Genomic DNA, 17,245 nt, shown 5'->3' with positions numbered 1-17,245 from the left:
GCATCCACACCACAAACAAATTAGAGTCATCATTGAGCACCACAGGAGATAGATGCCGAGATGCCTCAGCCATGCAGAGATACATCTCCTTAAAGGACAAACATCTCATTGATGGAGAGTTTCCTTTTTCTTCTTTTACTTTTAGATCATTGACATGTTTTCTTTTTATAGGATACTATTTCACTTTTTAGTCTTATAGGCATGTTTTTAATCTTTTCTCGTTCTAGATGAGAAACACACCATCATTGTACGTATTGCTCTGGTCTCAGAGGCCACATTGGCCTTTTAGAGAGGTTAATATACTGTTTCTTTCTCTCATTTTCATTGTTGTTGTCTAGTCAAGATGATAGGGTTAGATGTACTCATTTCTTCTTCCCGGTTCTTGAATAGAGGTATCCTTGCTTATAGTTCGAAACTGATTGTCTCTTGTCATGCACTTCCATTTGAATTATTATGGTCAATAACATGAATATTCGGAAATTTGGAGTGCTAAAAACCATTGATTTATTCATTTTGTGGTGGGTTATTTGCTACTTTTTGATTTCTAGTTTGAAAATTTGCTTGAAATTGTGACTTTGTGAACAGGCTGTTGCTTTGAGAGAGGGACACGATGTAATGGCTTTGGAAGACAAAATGGATCGACAATTGTCTCCAGATGAGCGTGCTTGTGTGGGTATAAGCAGGCTTCGATGGTTTCTTGAACAACTCTTGCAGCAACGGTATGGTGTATCTCTCAAGAAGTATTCAAGGCTAAATTCCTCTCGAATGTACATTGTCTGACTACATTGCAGCAACTTTTTTCAGCTACATGGAAAGTGTGCCATTGATTGTACCTCTCCTTGATAGGGAATACCGCAATGCAACGCGAAAGCTACAACAGGTCAATCAGGAGTTGGGGTATTGCCACTTGATGCCCTTATTGTGTGTATATACATTTGATGTAGTAAGTAGGAATTATGTAGAGGTGAACACATGGCCATTTTTAGGTTCACTGTTCAACATTGTTGAAATGGATTAACCACATTATATGCAACAATAAGAGAATCCAAAGGGGAAAATGATCCTCAATTCTTGTATTACAGCAGTTATATGGAAATGTACAAGGTATGGCTGCAAGAACCAAGCCCTATGCTATCTAATACACTCCTGCATTCCATATTTGCAGAGCATGTTCCTGCCCAATCTAGGAGAGTCGTGATCTGTCTTCGGTTGACCTTGCACAGCCAGTAACACTCAAGTGTACACTCCTCGAATTACTTGCTCATATTGGCACCTGCTTGCACATGCAGTCTGGCTGATGACTCGCTAGGAGAAATTCTAGGTGCCTTAAACAGGCTCCTCATTGTGCAGCTTGACCAATCTAATGTGTCGACAAACATCAGTAAAAAGCAGCCCAACTTCCAAACTTTGAAAGCCATGGTATGGAAACATGAATGGTCCACCCATCTGGATGCTCATTGCCCCCACTCTTGCCTGTTAAGCAAAAGCATGACAACTACTCATTGCCTTGCAACCCACCAACCTGCCTTGCAGTCCTCCTGTACCACTAGCAACCCACGTCCCTAGGTGTGTGGAGCAAGCAAGATTGAAAGTCTTAATTAATCTCAAATTATCGACAAATGCCCAAACAATCTCCAAGGTCATGTTGTGGGTATTCATCCCTCATCCTAATAGTTCATACTCTAGTACCATCTTGCTTCAGCCATCATTGTCAGTTGTGCAGTCATTGCCATCAGCCTTGCTGCCATCACCATCATCAGTCTACTGCTTGGATGAAACTAGCCTTCCTTTTTGGACAGGGTGGTAATTCCTTGATTAAGCACTTAATTACAACAATCAACAAATGAACATAACTTGAAATGCACAAATTACCTTAATAATCTTGAACATTAGACACCCTGTTGGCCCCAAAATTGGCGCCCCTTTCGGTATTTCTTTAACTTAATTGCTAATGGAATGCGTACAAGCCGAGATTCACAATCTCTTTTGCTATTCCAAAAGCCTTTTTGTTGTAATAACAATCAGTAATCAATTTGAGCCAATTGCCCTTGAATTTTCACCCATGTCTTGCACAAATGGAACCACCAACTGGCCAAATGCTACCCCAATTTACAATGAATGGGCTGGTATTTGAAATCCCTGAAAATTACACAAATTTCAAGTTTTTAATTCAGTATACGATGCCTTCATCAATTGGCATGGGTCCCAAGGTGGGTGTCAAACCCTAATTTTTGCAAAAATTTAGGGTTTATAGTAGAGACCTCTATGATGTCCACCAAATTTGAGTAAAAAATCTGATCCAAAAGGGTGAGAAATACTGAGAATGACCAAGCACAAGCTGGAGAAGGTGAGAGAATGCCAAGGGAGAGAGAGATTTTTGATTTTCATGCGAGAAAGGCGTGAAATCTGATTGCTGCCTGTACTAGACAGCATTAAATGCTGTCGCGAGCTACCAAGAGACCTCAAACTTCTGTCACATGCCTCAATCAGTTGTTGCTAGCTCCTAAAGATTCCAGAATTGCTATTGTGTGCATCAAATGGCTTGATTCTTGCTGCTCGAGCCTCCAGAAGTCCTCCACATAGCATCTTGAATGAACTAAATCTCTCTTCCCAACCTCCAAAAATGTTTTTTTAGTCTTATATGGGTATTTTTACCGAGTGACAGCCTTCTAAACTCATTTTTCAGCATTATCCAACCATTTAAGCCTCACCCAAAATTAAATGTGTCCATCCAAATTAAATTGGCTAGGCCATTTGCAACCTGAAGTGGTTCCCAACCTTTGTCGACCCTTAGACTGGCATTAATTAATTAATGCTAGTCCCTAGCGTGACCACTTACACTTATTGGCCAAACCATTAATCTAAGGTTGAATCTGATTTCAATTGACCAACAAAACGTAGTCAGTATAACTTATCACAACTTTTGCCTTTGATATCCACTGCATTCTTGGGGTCCTTGGCTTGTTACTATGGAAAATATCTGCCATGTGTATCACATGTGCTTAAACAACCTTGCACATTTGATTAATAACTTAATCAAATGTTATCAGCAAGATTAGAGCATCTAAAAAATTAATTTGTTGTCTATGGAACCAGCTATAAACCATTGAAAATTGAGCATAAATTGATCACTTGTTGATCTGAGAACTAATCTCAAATTGCTGCAAATGTGATCCCAAACTCATTGCAAAAAATTGACCAGCAATCAATGCAAAAACTGATCCCAAAAGTGACCACAAACGGTTCTCAAATTGATCAAGAACTGAGCTGAAACTGATCAGAAATTTGTCTCAAAATAAAGGCAAAAACTCATGCCAAACTGATGCAAAAGTACAATTTCAGTGCCGAGGTGAAACTCATACTCATTTGCGTACATCTCATAATGACTAGTACACTAAGTAGTGACCTCATGGCAGACATACTATTAGCACAGTACCTTGGATGCATACTCAATACATCCAAGATCCACTACATATGAGAGCTGTTCATAACTAGCGGAGTGCAAGTGCTACATCCCCCTTGAACATAAGACAATGCTCTGGACCCTTGCTCCACTGAACTTGACTGAGGCCAAACTAAAGTCGGCTCTAACTGAAAGGCATCTAGGTAAAGCTGCAATAACTAAGGATGGTTTGCTAAGTCATCCTCTTCCATCCGTTTGGCATCCATTAGTGAATAATTCTAAAATTTCACCAAGTACCTCTTGGAAACTTTACCTTTGACCTTTCTTTCCTTATGTGCCAAAATCTGCTCCGGTACCAAAATCTCATCCAGCTTCTCAACCTCACGCTGAATGTAAGCAGACATATCCTCCAACACATCACCATGAAAAGGCCTTAATAAACTGACATGAAATGCATTGCGTATCTGCTAATGCGGAGGTAGTTTCAGTTGATATGCTACATCGTTGATTTTCTCCAACACCTAGAAGGGCTATAGCATCTCATACTTAACTTCGGATACAATCTTTCTCTTCCTTTTATCTTTTTCAGCCTTGCCTTTTAAAAATGCAGCAATACATAATCGCCCTCTGCAAACTACAAAGTACGTCTATGACGATCAACTGCCTTCTTTTACTATTTCTGTGATCTTTGAAGTGCATACTTTATCTTTGCATAGGATGCATCCAAGTTTTCCATATAACGGCCAACCTCAGAGATTTTATCCTTAGTTTACAAGATAGGTGGTGTTTTCTTGCCACCCTCAATCACCTCAAATGGAGGTTTGCCAGTGGAACTATGTACTGTATTGTTGTAAGCAAACTCAACCAAGGGCAAATACTACTTCCACTATGTCTTGTGGTCTGAAACATAGTACCTCAAAAGATCTAACACTGTGGAATACGCTTCCTCTTAGACTGACTATCTGTCTGCGGATGGAAGGATGATGAGAATTTCAGTGTGGTACCCATATTCTTAAACAATCCCTTCCAAAATAAACTGGTCATCCGAGGGTCTCGATCACTAACGATTGACTTTGGCATACCATGATACTTAAAGATATGTTGCAAAAACAATCATGCCATATGATCAGCCTTTATTTTCTTCCTCACCGGAACGAAATGGGCTTGTTTGCTAACCTTGCAAATGATAGTCCATATCCCATCATTCCTTGTAGGTGTCTTAGGAAATTCAAAAATAAAGTCCATTACAATGCTCTGCCAAGGCCTATTTGGAATAGGCAAGGGCTGCAATAAACTTGGCATCTTTTGCCTATCATGCTTTACCTTTTGACATACGATGCATGTTTTGACAAATTGTTATATATCATGCCTCAAAGCTGGCCAATAAAAGAAACGCTGCATTGCCTTGACTATGGCATTAATACTTCTGTGTCTTGCCTAGAGAGGAGCATGACTTTTAGTGATAACTTCGAGCCTTAACTGCTTTGTGACACTCAGTCATCCATGTATCATCAGAAATCCATCTCTTAGCACAATGTGCTCATGCATCTGGCCATTGTAAATCTCATCATAAACATTAGCAAAGTCTGAATCAGTAGCATATTGCTCTTTCATGGCATCCAACTCAGTGTGATAAATCATGCTAATGGCTGAAATTTGTGGCTTATGTGACAGTGCATCAGCCATAGCATTCTTTTTACCATCAATATGTACAATCTGAAAATGAAACATAGAGAGAAAATTTGCCCATCTTCTTAGAGCTTGACATTCCCTAGATTGGTAGGTGCATGCAGCAGGTACAATAGGTAGTCTATGCAGCTGTGTAGCAGGCAGTCCATGTGGCAGCTCATGTCAGCAGGCTGGAGACATGTGTCAAGTTGCGCGGGCAGCAGACTGTCCAGTCAGAGAGTTTTTCTGTCAAGTCGGTACAACTGACTTTTATTTTTTGGCACATTATTTATGGTCTATTTATTGGTCTCGGTCTTCATATTCTTTGATAGTTGTGCTCTTAGTTTTCAGGCCGTAGACCGTGGAGACTATCCTTGGGATTCTCGAGAGTGAGATCTTCGAGGTGGAGACATACACAGACATTCTCTCTGCACCTATGTATATATATGTATCCTTATACAATATTCTTCACTGTAAATTTTTGTGTTTCACTATCTCTCTCTCTCTCTCTCCTCTCCTCTCTCTGTTCACTCTTTGTTTTGGTCATACGCTTCTGCATTGATTCACTCTGACATAGTATCAGAGCATTGAAGGAGTGACCAAGGGTATGGACCTACTTGAAGAGGATATTTCAGGGCGACACAAGGCTGCATTTTCAGTGTTTAAGGGCGAGGAGGAGGGCTGCACTTCAAAACAAGGCTAAGACGAGTGTGGGCATTCGAGAAAGGAGAAGATTTGCTGAAGCTACTGCTGGTTTTTACTGTTAGAGAAGGAAGAAGGCTGCGTTTTGGGCTTTCTAGTGCAGATTTTTCATTTTCATCGCCTTCGGCAAGTGAAGATGGAACGGAATGAGTGGCAAAGAGCCCTAGTAGACTACATTCTCACAGTCAGAGGGGGCTGCTTTTGTGTTTTGTGCAGGCATTGTAGGTGAAGATGTCTTTTGAGGACGAGAGAGAGTTTTAGGCGATTATGGACCGTATTACCACTTGTTCCATCAGATCAAAAGCTCGTTGGCAAGAACTATCGCATCTTGCGGGTTATGATGCTTGCCATTTCGGAGTCCTATGATTTGGCAGAGCTTGTTACAAAGGCTATTCATTGTCCTTCTTCGTGAGACGAGTCCAAACTCTCTTTCAGTGTGATAAGGTGGAGTTGGCAAAGGCTCAGACACATTGGGATAAACTCAATGCTCGCATCCGCTTGTTTTTATTTCTCTCATGCACTATAGTTGTTATCTCTTATATTGAGCATTTGACGGTGGCCTGGGAGATATGATTGGAGCTTGATTATATGTACAATCGTATGACCGTCATGAAACTAGTTCCTTTGGAAGTGTAGATGAGGACCATGAGTGTCAACAAGTCATCTTCTATGCTTCAATATATTAACAAGCTGAGGCAGCTTCAGATGCAGGTACAAAATGCAGGGAAGGTGATCACTTTTGAAGACACGGTGATAACTCTTCTTTCACAGTTACCGCCTTGTTAGTGGCTTTTATTCCGCCTTGATTGCTTCAAGGCAGTTTGAGACTCTTTGGTGGAAAGAGTTAGTTCTTATGGTCTTGAACCAAGAGGAGTATTTGAAAGGTACCAATGCTTCTTAATTTGAGGCCTTGGTTGGTTAGTCCTCTTAGAAGAAGGGGAAGGACCAAAAGGAGGACAAATCCAAGAAGGACAAAAAAAAGGAGTCCACTTGCCACATCTGTGGCAAGACAGGTCATTGAAAGAAGGATTGCCCTGGCAAGGAAAAGATTATGATTGGATAAGGGTGGAGAATTTGTTTCTAATGAGCTTGCTTGTTTTTGTGTAGATTGTGGTATTCACCAAGAGTTTGCCAATACAAACACCTCTTAGGAGAATGGCATATTGGAGCGGAAGAATTGTAGTGTGATCGAGATGGACTGTACCATGATGGAGCATTGTCTAACACCTCAATGTCTATGGGCTGAGGCTATGGCTACTGCAGTTCACATCATTGATCGATCCCCTACTTTCGCTATTGTCGGTATGACCCCTTATGAGACATATTTTGGGTCTAAGCTAGATGTTTCTTATTTTAGGGTTTTTGGGTGTGATACCTATGTTCAAATCCCGAAACCACAGCGTGACAAGTTTGAAGCGGCTTCTAAACGACAGGTGTTTGTGGGCTATAGCTCGTAGTCTCAAGGCTACCGATTGTATGATCGCGTTAAGCGGGATGTCTACATGAGCCATGATGTTCGATTCGTGGAGGTTCCAACCTCAGAGGGGGGTGAGGAACACCTTGTTCTTGGAGATTCTGATGATAGCTGGGCTCTAGCAACTGTTCCTCTAGAGCGTGTGTCTCTTGAGGACTCTTCTTCGGATGAGGAGTTTAGTTCTCTGCCAATAGACTCACTGATCCATCAGTGGACCTTCCAAAACCTTCACCAGATGGAGAGCGATGAGGCAAGATCTGGCCGCCTTCTCGTTGGGCTCGTGACACTCTTCATGATGCAAGGATTGAGGGGTCCCTGAGGAGTGGCAGCCGTAGGATGGCATATGGCGCTCTCAGAGGAACAAAGCACACCACACTGAGCTTGTCTACACTAATTATTGTTTGATGACTCGTGTCATGTAGGATCGGGGAGCCCACCTTCGTAAAGGAGGCTTTATAACATGATCATTGGTGGAAAGTGGAGCAAGAGCTGGAGTCGATTGAGAGGAATAACACTTGGTATCTTGTGTTGAAGCCTCCTCATACGAAGATCATTGGAGTCAAATGGGTCTTCAAGACCAAGTACTGCAGTGATGGCACGTTGGACAAGCACAAGGCTCGCCTAGTTGCTAAAGGTTTTACACAACGCCCAGACATTGATTTCCATGATACTTTTGCCCCTACAGCTCTGATGGCTACTATTCGCGCAATTTTTGCCTTGGCTAGCCATAGAAGATGGCCGGTCTATCAGAGCTGGATGTGAAGTGTGTCTTCTTGAATGGGGAGTTGAAGGAGGAGATCTATGTTGAGCACCCTCTAGGTTTTGGCTCTTTTGATGGTAAGGTGTATAGGTTGAGGAAGGCTCTCTATGGCCTTAAGCAAGCTTCCAATGCTTGGAACGAGAAGATTGACTCGTTTCTCCATGATAAATTAGGGCATTGATGTTCCAAAGCCGACCCCCAACTTTATGTTTACACCTTAGGTGGAGATTGTGTGTTGTTTGTTCTTTATGTGGACGACTTGATTGTGAGAAGTGATTATACTCAGATGGTTGAGTAGACGAAGGCAACACTTCATGAGAAGTTTGAGATGACGGATATGGGACTTCTTCACTTTTTTCTAGGTGATGAGATCTATCAAACTCTGAGGGGGATCTTTATTTCCCAGCAGCGGTATGCATAGGAGCTCTTGACTACGTGTGAGATGGAGAGATGCAACTCTCTTATGACACCTATGGATGTGAATTGGAAAGTTACAGCTCATTCCGATTCTCCTTTGGTGGATGCTACCCATTATCAGCAATTGGTTGGCTCCTTGATCTGGCTTCTCAATACTCGTGTTGACTTATGTTATGTTGTAGGTGTGCTAGCCGGGTTCATGAGTGAATCCAAGATGGTGCATTGCAGGCTGCTCAGAGGATTTTGCGGTTCCTACGGGGGACTCCTAATCTTGGGATCTATTATCTTCCGGGTACAGGTGATGTAGACTTGGTCTTTACAGGATGGAGTGATTTAGATTGGGCTAGCGATGTGGATCATCGGAGGTCCACAATAGGTTATTGCTTTACCTTGGGTGCTGGTGTTGTTGCATAGAGCAGCAAGAAGCAATCCACAATTGCCCTCTCTTTGACTGAGGCGGAGTATCGAGCGGCGTTTTCTACTACATGTGAGACCGTGTGGCTTCGCCGGCTCTTAGAGGAGCTTGGTTGCCTGTAGAGAGGTCCTAGTGTTCTTTAGTGCAACAATGAGAGTTGCATTACCTTGGCCAGGAACCCTGTGTTTCATGATTGGACGAAGCATATTGAGATCCAGTACCATTTCATTCGGGAGAAGATTCTGGATGAGACTATTTACCTAGTCTACTGCAAGACAGAGGGCAATCTTGCATACTTGTTTACAAAGGTGCTTCCTCAGGCTTTACTTCGACAGCACTCGAGATCCCTTAGCCTTCTACTGTGTCCAGGATTTAAGAGGGGGTGTTAGAGCTTGACATTCCCTAGACAGGCAAGTGCAGTAGGTGCATGCAGCACGTACAATAGGCAGTCTGCGTGGCAGTGCAGTAGGCAGTCTACGTGGCAATTGACATCGGCAGGCTGGAGACATGTTAGGTCGGGCGGACAGTCGGATTGCCCAGTCAGGCAGGTAGGTGGATTGTCCAATCGACTGTATTTAATGCAGCCAGCCTGTATTTTCTGGTGCATTATTTGTGGCCTATTTATTGGCCTCGGTTTTCACATTCTTTGATAGTTGTGCTCTCAGTTTTCAGGCTGCAGACTGTGGAGACTACCCTCAGGGGTTCTCAGAGAGAGTGAGATCTTTGAGCTAGAGACATACACAAACATTCTCTCTGCACCCTATGTATATCTGCATCCTTATATAGCATTCTTCACTGCAAATTTTCTGTGTTTCACTGTCTCTTTCTCTCTCTCTTTTCTCTCTCTGTTCACTCTTTGTTTTGGTCATATGCTTCCCATATGCTTCCGCACTGCTTCACTTTGACGCATCTCATATGCTTCTCTCACAACTTTGTTTGCATCAGAAAGTACCTCAAAGTCTAATGGTCTATTTGCACTGTAAAATCAGTCCCCAACAAATAGTATTTCCATGTACACAGTGCATGAATTATAGCCAAGAGCTCTTTCTCATAGACGTGTAAATTCTTTTCTGCACCATGGAGAATTTGGCTCGTATAATTAGGTTGTCTAGTAGCTCTAGACGATCTCCTAACCCAATGATCATTGTTTGTTGGCTATTGAGCCTGCAAATTTCCATTTTCTGCTTGCTGTCGTGGCATTTCAGCTTGCAAATCAGCATTAACAGCTTGCTGTCCTAGCTGTTCTTGCACATCCAGTGGCTCATCATTATTGGCAATGGCTGACTGATCATTTCCAGCATTGTTTTCTGCATTTGCAGGTTCATTTACAATAGGTATTTGCTGCTGTAGAGCGGGCACATTTTGCTGTCCAAAAGGTATTTCTTCCCGGAATACAACCCTATGGACCTCCTTAGTCTTTTTTGGCTGTTTATGCATGTAATCTTCCCGGAAGATAACATCATTGCTATGTACTATTTTCCTTTTCTCGGGATCCCATAATCCACACCCCATTTCACCCTCGTCACCATATCCAAGGAAAATACATTTATAGGACTTTGACTAAAGTTTGCTATGTTGTTCCTTACGTATGTGCACAAATGCTTTGCAGCTAAACACTTTCAAGTGTGCATACGAAGGTGGTTTGCCCGACCATGCTTCTTGGGGAGCTTCCCCCCCAAAAGACTTGTTTGGTGACTGATTAATCAAGTGTGCGGCTGCCATATCAGCCTCTGCCCAAAAACCATGAGGTAAAGCAGCATGTGACAGTATTGTACGGACCTTGTCTTGAATGGTTCGATTAATATGCTCTGCAACACCATTTTGGGGCGGATTATGAGGGGTAGTGAGCTCCCTCTTTATCCCTTTGCTGTCACAAAATGCCTGAAAGGCTTTGGACACATATTCCCCACCATTGTCAGAGGGAAGATACTTAAGTGTCTTAACAGTGTGATTTTCAATCAATGCCAATAATTTTTTAAACTTGTCAAGCACTTCGTCCTTGCCAAGAATAGGGTAAACCCATACCTTCCATGTAGCATCATCGACAAAGGTAACAAAGTATTTCTTTCCCCCTAAAGATAACCCTGACATCTGACATACATTAGAATGTATTAACTCTAGAGGAGAAGATTTCAATGAAAGAGACTTCTTATGAGAGGTCTGTGCATGTTTACCATAAACACAATGATCACAATGCTCAAAATGAGCATAACAAAGACAAGGCAAGTAATCCAAACGAGAAAGCACTTTCATTCCAGTTTAACTCATGTGTCCCAACGTGCCATGCCACAAAGAAACACTTGGCTGCTCCGTCACGGCAACAACATGGTCACGCACACTAGATACATGGAGAGGATACAAGGTATCGGTTTTACAATCTCTGGCAATCACTCTAGATCCCTTACAGATCTTCCATTTTCCATCACCAAAGAAGGTATGAAATCCATCGTCATCTAGCTGCCCTATGCTAATCAAGCTCTTCTTGAGTTGAGGTGCATGTCGTACATGCTGAAGTGTAAAGATCGAACCATGCTGAAACTACAACTGCACATTGCCAATACTTGTAATGTCACATGCATAGTTGTCCCCAAGATGGACAACACCATGTCAGCCCCCTCTTTAGTCAGAAAACCACTTACAATAAGGGGTAACATGAAAGGAAGCACCTGAATCTAGAATCCAAGTGTGCATGTCATCATCTGTATTTGCAAGTAAAGCATGTACACTAAAGTGTGAAGAGACAAAGAGTACATCATTCCCATTGTCATTGTTACGAGTGACTACATTCACCTCTGCAATTTTGACACTGCTTTTCTTTGTTGACTCTCTTTCCTCTCTTCCTTGCTATCATCAATGTTCTTGCCCTTTCCTTTCTCTTTCTTCCATTTGTAGTAGTTAGGTTTAAAGTGACCCTTCTTGCCACAATGATGGCATTCAACATCCTTACCACGTGATTTAATGCGTTCCTTGTTATCAGATTTGCCTTTCTGCTGTGATCTGCCCCTAGTATGCAAAGCACTGGAAGACCTACTAGATGCATTGTTTTTCCGATTCATTTCTTTCATGAGTAGCGCACTCTCTACATCAGCATACAGAAGTATCGCATTAGAATTGCTCATAGGAGTTCTAAATGTATCCCAACTCTCTAGCATAGTGCAAAGCAAGAACGTAGCCTTAAATTCTTCATCAATCAAGAACTCCAAGGCAATCAGTTGGCTGAAAATGGAGTTAAACTCACTCAAGTGAGTAGACATTGCTGTACCTTCTTTCATACGCAAATCCATAAGCTTTTTCAGCCAGTAAACTTTGCTTGCGGCACTCTTCTGGGCATACAGTTCTTCTAGTCGAGTCCAAATAGCATAGGCAAAATCCAAATCTTCAATGTTAGTAGCAAGGCATAAAAAATCGATAGCTCGATGGTTGAGTATGCAAGCTCATTTAACTCATCCCAGTCTTCCTGTTCCATATTTGCGGGCTTTGCCCCTTTGTTCTTAATCGGCTTTGCCTGCTTCATCTGCAACAACAGAATATTATAGCACTGATTTTGCCAGACTGCAAAGTTATGTGCTCCTTCAAGCTTCTTAATGTGCATGAGATGACTGCTGTCACTGCTGCCAGCCATGGTTTTCAGCCCAAATGTGGCAAAAAAACTCAGCAAATGCAGCTCCAAACTGTTGCAGAAGTGACCAAGGTACAAAAAAGTACCAACCAGCAATAAATGACCACGTAAAAGCAGAAATTTCAGGTCTACAAATAAATTTTTAGAAGCACAAAACCTTGTGCTACAGCACTCCACAACTGATTACAGCTATTCCAAGGACAAATACATCACATTACATGAGAAGTCCCAAATTTTAGCTACAATTTCTGTTGTACATGCACCCATGGGCACAAAATTTGACACGCACGGTCAAAAGCCCCAAAATTTTTGTGCTCAAAGCATCAACCATACATCTGGATTGTCTCTTACATGCATAGAATAGGCCAATTTTGCCAAAATAGAGCGATTTCAGCAAAATCCCCACATTTTTCCAAGTGCTAGGTGTCCAAATTGCATGGAATTAAACCCACATGTACATGAAATGACCAAATGGTGCACAAATTTCGCCCAAACAGCAAAATCCCCGAATTGCATGGGGTCCAATGTGCATCAATGTCAAGAAATTTGGTAAATTTCAGCCCAATTCTTGCATGTACATGAAAAGCCCCAAATGTCGGAGGCAAAATGTCACAAATCCTTGCAATTTTTGAGACAGATACCACTGTTGTGTCTTGCTCACATTATATCTTGACAAATCCCCAAATTTTTGGCACAAATCTACTCAAAATCCTGAACTGTGTTTACACGTACGAATGCCCGCAAAGGAAAGGGGATGAAAATTGATTTTTGAGCAAAATATGAACGGGGGGGGGGGGGGGTCCGTTGACCTGCCGCCTTGGGATGCAACTGTGCAATTGGCAGCCGCCACGTGCTCGACGCGTCATCACTTGCAGGTCGTCGCCTTTGCTTGCCCACCATTGCATTTTGCGTGGTCCTAGTCACTCGTCGATTGGTCGTCACGCGGTCCTGTTACCCAGCACACATGCCTTCGTCAATCCGTCTAGCCCCGTGTGCCAGTCGTGCGACCCGTCAATCACGTGGCCGCCGCATCTTGTGCCAGTCATGCGACTTGTCAGTCACGTGGCCGCCGTATCCTATTGCTTGCCACCTAGCCTTCGTTAGTCTTGTGGACTGTTGCGTTGCGTGCAGGTCTTGTCCAGTTGACCATTGTCTGGCACGTGCCTGCGCTACTTGTCAGCCACCTGGGCTTGATGTGCCCATAACTAGTACTTGTGCACCAACTGTGGCTATCGACTGTAGCTGACGACTACTGCCTATGATTGTCAATGTTGTGGCTACCTACGTGGACCATCAGCTCTGATACCAGTTTGTTATGACAGAGAGCGTGAGGATCGAGACGTTCAATGCTTTCTCACAGCAAAGAGAGGGAGCAGAGTAGAGAGTGAGCACGACACACTGGGTATTCGGTACAATGACGAGTATACCTCTTTAGGTTTTAGATAGATATATATGAAGGTACAAATATGCTAAGGGTGTGTTCATACCCGTGCACATATAAAAAGCACAATAGCCCTTTATTCCCAACAGGCTGTAGGCCTTTCTTCGTTTTATGCATTGTGATGCTTTATACTTTCACATTGCTGCAATTCCAACTTAACTAATATGCAACATTGGGCCTAGAAGGAACTGTTGAGCTAAAAATGCATTAGCCTAACTTAAACAGCCCCAAAACATGTTTAATTAATGAGAAAAATCTATTTTTTAAAAGGAAACGCGATCTTAAAGAGTTACTGTGTCCCACATGTAAAACCCTAATTTAGGTGTTCCAAACTTTCTATAAATATGCATGCAGCCCACCACTCTCTCTTAATCTCATATTTGCAAGTTTCAGGAGCCGTATCTCTACTGTCCACACCCCATTCGCAAAGGACATTGCGGTCAAAGCTTCCACCAGCCACCTGCTACCATTTGGCGCTTGATTCCAGCCTTCCTTGCGTGCTTGCTGCTGTTGCCAGGTCCCAAGAGCTGTCGCCTACAGTTGAGTGCTGCCACCTACAATTGGTTGTTGCTGCCACTAGTTGACAGTCGTGGCTAGGATCTTCTATTTGCTCTGAATGTTGTGTTTTGGTTTTCTAGTTGCCGCCTTGACATTCTCTCACCATTGTTTGCTGTGCTTGCGCCTAACAGCTGTTGCCTACAGTTGAGTTCTGTCACCTACAATTGGTTTTTGTTGCCACTAGTTGACAGTCGTCGCTAGGATCTTCTATTTGCTTTGAATGCTGCATTTTGGTTTTCTAGTTGCCACCTTGATATTCTCTCACCACTGTTTGCTGTGTTTGCGCCTAACAGCTGTTGTGCAAATTTTCTCTCTCCTTAGATACTTGTGTTTTTAGTATTTTTCTCTCCTACATTGTCGTTTACATTCAATCTAGCCTTCTGGTTGCGTTTGCAGGTATTTGACACTCGAAGGCTGCCTTTGCTGCGATTCGGGATCCGCTCTATAGCTCATAACATCTACCTTGATCCTAGAGATATGAGAGCTCGATGCTCAGTATTCACTACATAGTGTGTTTGCTGCATGAGTACTCTATATTCATTATTCATTCACTTTATTATTCATTGTGTTCACTGTCTATGAGTTACCCTAACCCTAACCCTAATTGTGTTCTGAGTTTATCAGTCTGTGCTTTGTTGTACGATTGGTTTCATGCTTTTTGCATTTAGAGCATTTCTTCACAGGATCCACATTTCGGTATAAACCAACATTATTAGCTTGCTAACCATGTTGCGTGCCGGCATTGCATTTTTCCCAATAGTTTGTGAATTTTCATTACCATGAAATAATTGCTACGTGCATCACATGTACTAAACAACCTTGCACATTTGATTAATATCTTAATCAAATGTTATGGGTAAGATTAGAGCATCTCAAAATTTCATGTCCTTGTGACACGATCCTTTTCGAACTTAGACGTATTCCCAACATTCTCACTATTATCTTTATCTTTAGTAAAAACCAAGTACGTTGAAAGATGATTTTTCATTACTTTAGAAATGGCAGCTGTGGAAACAATAGGGATAGATTCACCTTTCAACTTTACATCAAGTGTGAGTGCCTTTCCCTTATGCTGAATAGTAATCTTTTTTGCAAGAGAATCAATTATTGCATGCGTACGGTGATGCCACGGCATACCAAGCAGTACATCACAACCCTTAAGTGGAGCAATGAAGAACTCTTCGCTGTCTACATATCCTTGTATATGCAACCGAAGCTTTTCAATGAGTGGTGTGATAGGCTTTGCATGGCCTTTACATGCCATTTCAACTTCTCCCATGGGTCCCATCTCATCCTCTCTGATGTGGCCAAATGGGCTACCATGTCAACAGAGATGAAGTTGGCTAGTGTACCATTATCAATGAAAATCAATGCGTTCTAACCCCCTAATTTTGTCCCATGCTTTGCACAACTCAGTAGCATAATCATTGGGTTGATCACTAACAATATTGGGCACCAATCCCACTAATGTTTTGGGCTTCTTTCCTTTAGAATCTCCTTGATTTTTTGATTTTCCAACTTGCTGTCTATTAGGATAGTCTCTTGCAGTGTGACCCTTCTTCACAAATAAAACATTTATTTGTAGCCATCAATTCCCTACGTTGTGCCAATGTTTTCGAGCCCTTTCTTTGCTGTTTTGGCTGCTTTTCAAGCTGATTTTCAGATCTACTCCTTTTCTCAGCTTTAAGCAACTTTTTATTTGACTTCTTCCCACTCTCTAGGAAGCTCGAATCCTTTCCATGCAACAAAGCATTTGCTATAGCAATAGTCTCTATGGATTGAGATATGCTAGAGACAGTGGGTTTAATGCAAAAATCATTGATTCCTTTGGGCAACCCACAAACATATTTTTCCACTTGCTCATGAAGGGGTATGGGGCGATAAGAAGTAATAGACAGCAATGCATCCCAAAACTTATTATATTGCTCCAAATCCTTACATTCCTTAGCATCTAGCTTATTTCAAGCTGTCATGATGTCTATCTCAAAGGTACTTGTCAACCAAATTGATGCAAAGTTTGCTTGAATGGTACCCATGTTGATGGTGCTCTACCTTGCATCAAAAGAGTGGACCACCATTGCAATGCATTCCCTTTCAAGAAAGTGGCTGCCTTTTGAATCTTCAAGGACTGAGTGAAGTTCCCCCTTGAATAGGCTGCATCAAACTACTGAATGAAAGTCAAAGCTTTCAGTATATCTTGTGCATCGCTGAATGACTCAAATCTCACAGCTTCTCCACCCTCATCATAGTCTTTTGCTGCCCCTTTGGATGTCAAGTTATCATACAGTGGCTGCTGCAAAAAGGGTGCACTTGCTGAATCTATGTCAAGACCAACACCAAACGGAGCATTTGCATGACTAGCATTCATCCCTTGAATCCCACAAGCATTCGGGGGTGTAGATGCAATGCCCGATGCATCAAACCAATTTTGCCATACATAAGGTTTTGCATATTTGCAGTTGTATCGGAAAACATTGGGCCTTGCACACCATGCATTGGTTGTTGCCTACCATAGGGATTTGTGCCATACATTCTTGTATGCGGTCCTTGTCCAACCATAGCATGAAAATTCGTGCTTCCACCAAAGTATCTTGACTGTCCCATCATAGCATGCATGCTTGGTTGTCCAAAATCCTTTGGATTGGCACTTTTATGATGGCCTTGTATTTAGATTTTTTGCCCTGTAGGTACCAACTATTTTGCTTCATTAGCATCTTTGGGAGCTTAAAGTGAAGGCTTTGGCATTACCTTTTGTACACCTTGCTATCCTGAAGGTGTAGAATATGTC

At 42.2% G+C, this 17,245-nt stretch overlaps 1 protein-coding gene across 3 annotated transcripts in view; it reads left to right on the top strand.

The window, feature by feature from the left end:
• LOC148017661 (dynamin-like protein ARC5) overlaps positions 1 to 17,245 on the top strand; it is a 130,431-nt gene that overhangs the window by 21,603 nt on the left and 91,583 nt on the right. For all 3 annotated transcript variants that reach the window (XM_087662798.1, XM_087662797.1, XM_087662795.1), the window contains exons 6-7: positions 586 to 719; positions 805 to 897. In XM_087662798.1, the coding sequence (XP_087518924.1) occupies positions 586 to 719; positions 805 to 897 (227 nt within the window). The remainder of the gene's footprint in view (positions 1 to 585; positions 720 to 804; positions 898 to 17,245) is intronic.

The sequence above is a fragment of the Lygodium microphyllum genome, chromosome 22, assembly GCF_053477565.2.
Source record: "Lygodium microphyllum isolate KBCC chromosome 22, Lygodium_microphyllum_v1.1.10, whole genome shotgun sequence".
NCBI lineage: Eukaryota > Viridiplantae > Streptophyta > Polypodiopsida > Schizaeales > Lygodiaceae > Lygodium > Lygodium microphyllum.
This window is presented reverse-complemented; position numbering and strand designations above follow the sequence as displayed.